The sequence below is a fragment of the Quercus suber genome, unplaced genomic scaffold, assembly GCF_002906115.3.
Source record: "Quercus suber isolate HL8 unplaced genomic scaffold, Cork oak 2.0 scaffold_475, whole genome shotgun sequence".
Classification (NCBI taxonomy): Eukaryota; Viridiplantae; Streptophyta; class Magnoliopsida; order Fagales; family Fagaceae; genus Quercus; species Quercus suber.
The window spans coordinates 507,298-513,128 of record NW_027069926.1 but is presented as its reverse complement, the minus strand read 5'-3'; the positions used below and the strand labels follow the sequence as shown (position 1 = coordinate 513,128).

Here is a 5,831-nt window from a genome sequence, read left to right as displayed (position 1 = left end):
ACAGCAAAATAAGCGGTAGAGTGCACACCAGTGGGTCTCGTGTACTGTTTACGGAACCCACAAATCTCACTTTTCAGTAATTTTTTCATTAAAAATGGATCTCATAGTATTATTCACATATTTAAAAATTATTTTGATTATTTTGTTATAGTGTTTTTAATTTTCAACGAAATAGGTTGTATCTAAATGGATCCTAAGTATTAAAAAAAAAAAAAAAAGCGACCAATCAGCAGATCTGCTGCTGCTGTAGATCATAAAAGTTGCCGTTGTTTATGATTTAAAAGATGCACCCACTTTGTTTAGCAAAAGAAAAAAAAGATGCACCCATTATGGCCGACATTTTGGTTGACATTTAATTCAAAATATTTTTATCTTCATGGTTTATGTTTGAATAACAAATATACTAACATTTTTTGGACCCCTCAAATTTAAGGACGTCTTTTTTGGACATGAAACATCTTTTTTTGATACAGGATTTGAAACATCTTTGCCCTTTGCATGCTTGGGAGTCTTCTCAAGAATTTATATAAAAAAAAAATAAATAATTAAATAAAAATAAATAAAAGCTTGCTTGGAAGGATAAATAGGATGGAAGTATGCAATTCTCACGCGGACAAGATTTTTAAGAGACATTTCATTTATTCTATGTTTGAAAATTTTGAGAACGAGTTAAATGTTAGGAAGAAAATTTATATTTCATTATTTTCTCTTAAGCCTTCCTCTCAAAAGTGAGAGAAATACTCATTCTTTTAATAAAATAGAGGTGAAATCTAGATTTTTTAAGCATATGAATCTAGTGGCGACGCCACTTAGAGTCCAAAGCGTTCCCAGGAACACCCTGACTTGAAAAAAAAAATTAAATATAATAATTTAAATTTTTTTATTTGTTCACCCTTAAAAAAAAAAAAAAATAAGAACACCCTCAAGCCCTATTAGGAACACTCTCAAAATTTTTATGCCAAACAAAATTTGAACTAAAATCTAAAAAATAAAAAAAAATAAAAAAATAAAAACCAACCAACCAACCAAAATGGCAAAACCCAATACAAAATACAAATATGCGTCCGCAAAAAATCATCAAATGGTAAAAACAAAACTTAAAATCAAAAACCTTTCCTAACCTAAAAAAAAAATAAAAAATAAAAAATAAAAAATAAAAAATAAAAACCCTCATCTGATGAGGCACATCAACGACAACGCATGTCTCTGCCTAAAACCTCATCATCAAGCACATAGGCATGACACAGCAACTGCGCCTCCGCCTGAAACTCGAGCAATAGAGCTTGGATGATGGATCAACCTGTTGACACCCTATTTTGCAACCCGCATTTAACCTCATTTGGAGGGTAAAAGGGTAATTTCACCTTGGGAATATGCATCTTGATTCTAGTCATTAGATCCTTAATCTCATTTCATCAAAATGATCTTGATGGTGTGCACAGGTGTGTGTACTAGTGTGCACAGGGGGTGTGTGCTAACTAGATTGCTAAGTTAGTAAAAAAAAATTAATGAAGCAACTATACACCAATAATTAATAATTTAATTAACTAATACATTATAAAAGACAAACAAATTGAATTATGTTAGGATAAACAATAATTAATAATTTCATAATTAATGAAACAACAATACAACAAATTATAGTTTATAAAAGACAAACAAATTTATGAAACAAGTAAACAATAATAATTAATAATTTTATTAATATTTCAAATGAACTTATAGTTTATTATACAGGTACCTTTGTACATTTCTTTTCTTTTCATTTTTTTTCCTTTTGAGGTTTTTCGGTGTACAGAATGCAAATTTGTTTTGGTTTTAAGATTTTTTTTTTTTTTATTAAGGCCAAATCTTGAATTTCGGCTAGTATTTACCGAAACGTCTTAAAACACCCGAAATAGAATGAAATGACTCGAAATTTTTTCAAAGTGGAATAAGAACACCCTGGACAAAATTCCTGGAGTCGCCACTGTATGAATCTCATATAATCTTTTTTTTTTTTCCATGTCATTAATTTATATATATATATATATATAAACTTCCAAAAAATTAAGAGAAAATATATTTATTTATTTCTTTCAATTTCATTTCATTATTTTATCATCCATCAATTCCATTCTATTATTTTATAATAATAAATCTAGAATACAATATATATATATATATATATTTTTTTTTTTAATTAATGACATGATTGGTTGTGATTGTTGCATGATAAAAAATGTGCTATTACAAGTGGACCTAAGAGGAAGCAATGTTGCTTTAATTACAATTATGAAAATATTGAATTCTTAGCACTAATTCTGATCCAAAAGATAGAAAGTATTCTTAGCATTAATCATCTTATAAAATATAAAATCCTAAGTCCTATACATGTAGAGTATGCGTTTGGCTCCAAATTAAAAAGCCAACTTATTTTATTATTCATCCTATTTTTGTTATTATTCATGGGTCTCACTGCACTTTTTGATACTATTTATGGGTCTCACTGTACTATTTCAGCTAACTTTTACTTTTATTTACAGTACTTTCTAAAAGAGTTTTCAGTTTTAACAAAATAAGCGGATCCCAAATAAACCCAGAATATAAGAGTAGAAGGTTTAGATGAGGGAGGATTTGACTCAGCACTGGAAGCTAGCCTATCACAGTCTTTTTTTTTTTTTGAACAAAACCCTATTTTTGTCTTTGATTCAAAAAAGAAAAAGAAAAAAAAGAATAATAAGACAAGAAAATAGTGGCCTGTTTAGTAATATTATTTTAATAATGTTGTTTGTATTTTTTGAAAATACATATGGGTGAAAAAGTGTGTGAAAATATATATAATGTTGTTTAAACATTGAAAACTGTTATTCTAGTTACACAGATTTTTTTTTTTTCAAAATAAAATTTATTTTCAAATAGTTTCGTTAGTTAGCACTATTTCCAAACTATTTAAAAAACTAACATCTCGAGTCTTTTATACTTGAGTTCATTGTAGAAAATCGAGTCTTAAAGACTCGATTTCCATGAGGTGTGTAGCTGAGGTGGATTAAAAAAATCCATGTGGAACTCAAGTCTTAGAGACTCAAGTCCCTCCAGAAAACACAACGCAAACCAACGCAGAAAATACAAACCCAGAATAGCCCAGAATAGCAACCTAGAAAACACAAACAGACCAACTAGAAAAAAAACAAACCAAGAACATCAACCCAAAAAACACTAACAAACCAACCTAGAAAACACAAACCCACAACAGAAAGTATTCTGCCAAAGACAGATCAACCCAAAAAACACAGAAAACAAATCAAAATACAAACAAAACCGGAAAACACAAAAAACAAACCTTTGCTACCGAGATCAACAAATCCAAGCTGCTCTAGTGCCGAGATCATGATTTTTGGGTTTGGGTTTTTGCTCTGATTATGAGATCTTGATTTTTGGATTTAAGATTTTGATAAATGGGTTTGGATGTTTGAGGAAGGAGAAGAAGAAGAAGGAAGAACTATCTAGAGAAGAAGAACTTTCTTGGGTTTTTGGGGCTTGGAAGAAGGGAGAGGGACGGCAAATGGAGAAAGAAAGAAAAAAAAAAGGAGAAAAAGAATGAAGGAAGAAGATAGTCTAGAGAAACTTGAGTCTTAAAGACTCGATTTCCACGTGAATTTTTAAGTCCACCTTAGCTTTGCCAGCACACAGAAATCAAGTATAAGAGACTCAAGTTACTACAGGAACTCGAGTCTAAGAGAGTTGAAATGTTAGTTTTCTAAATTGTTTAGAGACATTGTTAACTAACAAAATTGTTAGCAAAATGGTATTATTTTGCAAAAAAATCCCTAGTTCCACTACCAAACAGCCCCTACTTAGAATACAAATTAACAATAAATAAAGCAATTCATGGGTTAGTCACCCACATATCATCTACCATTATAAATGTTGTGCAAGGAAATCACCATATACAAACACAAAAATCTTTAATGTGTCATAAAACGCCTATAAAATTGGTCAGACACATCTTTCTTAATGTGATCTAAGAATTTATTGCTTTAGCTCAACCAACTCTCCCATATTCCCACCTCCCCCAACTCCCTCTTTCACTCTTTCTTTATGGTTAAATTCAGCAAAAACATTTTTACAAGCTCTTAAAGAAAAAGCTTCAGTCTCTAAGGTCATCTTTAAAAGATTCTTGAAATTGAAACCCTGTTTCTACATTTTGATAACAATGTCAGATATCTACACTGTGAAGGTTGACGAATCAAGGCCTGCAACAGCTCAAAAGTCATCAGCAGGGAAATGAAAGAATTAGAATTGTATTATTGATATTCAGCAAAAAAAAGAATTATATTTTTGATTGGGAGATTTTTTTTACATGCAATATCTAGTTGTTTGAGTGGAAGCCACCAATTTTGAATTTTCAATAGCCTCTAAAAAGTTTAGATTTATAATATTACTCTTAAATTAAACGATGATATTGTTAATGGGATAAAACTAATTTTATATAACAAAATTACTAAAATGAGGAACTACTAAAAACATATCTAATAATGAATCAATATACAAATCCTCACCTACCATCTCTTACTTTTCCTTATTAGGCGTGCGGTCAACAATGGTGACTCCAGAAAAATTTTTTAGGGTGTTCCTCAACAAGAATAAATTACACAATCTAATAAAAAAAAAATTATATTGACAACAACAACAATCAGAAAATACATAAATACATAAAATTTACAATTGCCTTCTACGAGTTTTCATCGTTTGAAATCGTTGCATAATAATCTCATTATCAATGCTACAAGCTATATCTTTTTCAATATACACAACTAAGCAATCATTCATCAATTGATCTCCCATTCGATTGCGCAGTTCATTCTTTACATATTTCATTGCTGAAAAACTTCTTTCTACCGTTGCAGTAGCAACTGGAAGGGTCAAAGCTAGCTTCACAAGCAAATAGACTAATGGGTAAGTCTCGTGCTTCCTTGTGCTCACTAACTTTTCAGCAAGTTTACTAACTCCTTGAAGCTCTAAAAAGAAGTCATTGCTGCACATATCAAAAATGTAATTCTACAGTTGAGAGTCAAGTGCCAAAATATCTATCCCAAGAAAATCAGAGGGATAGAACTTAGCTAGACGTATCAATTTTTCCTTATCGAAAGCCACAAATGAATTACTTGGATCCAAGCAAGCCATACAAAGTAGCAAATCGGTATTCACCTCAGAAAAGCGGTTGTTAAGCTCTTGAAGTTGCATATCTATGACTGTGCAAAATAGCTCAACACGATAATGATGTAAATTTGAATTTTTTTGGGTGTTGCGTCTCGGCCTCCCACTAACTACAAACATCGCTTCCATGTCCAAGATAGAAATAACATGTGAGTTACAAAATAAAGATACTTCAACCAATAAAGATGCCCATCCATCATCTCTCATCACTTGCAACCGTTGCTTAGACACTTTAACAAGATCCATAGCATTTACTATATCTTGATTTTTTTTTTTGCAATGCTATTGACAACTCATTTGTGATCCCTAAAATATTTTTCATCAAGTGTAGAGCAAAGACAAATTCAAAAGTTAGAATTGACCTCATAATAGATCGAGCTTCAACTTTTTGGTCGGAAAGGCCATCTTCTTCAATAATCTCTAATACATCAACAACAGCAGAGAACATCAAAATCAAGTTCAGAATAGTCCCATAATATGATCCCCAACGTGTATCACCAGGACGTTTAAGATTTGTCTCTTGATTCAAACCTTGCCCACTTCTACGTACACCATTCTCTAAATCTTCTTTAATTTTGGCAAATTGTGCATCTCGAAGAGCATCTCGTCTCTTACAAGAGCCTCCAACAATA

General features: G+C 31.1%; 1 protein-coding gene across 1 annotated transcript in view; it reads right to left on the bottom strand.

Annotated features, from left to right (window-relative positions):
* Positions 1–4,011: 4,011 nt before the first annotated feature.
* LOC136063002 (uncharacterized) overlaps positions 4,012–5,831 on the bottom strand; it is a 12,609-nt gene continuing 10,789 nt past the window's right edge. Inside the window, exons 3-5 of the mRNA XM_065762829.1 lie at positions 5,562–5,809; positions 4,882–5,017; positions 4,012–4,179 (exon numbers count right to left, since the gene is read on the bottom strand). Coding sequence (XP_065618901.1) covers positions 4,012–4,179; positions 4,882–5,017; positions 5,562–5,809 — 552 coding nt within the window. The remainder of the gene's footprint in view (positions 4,180–4,881; positions 5,018–5,561; positions 5,810–5,831) is intronic.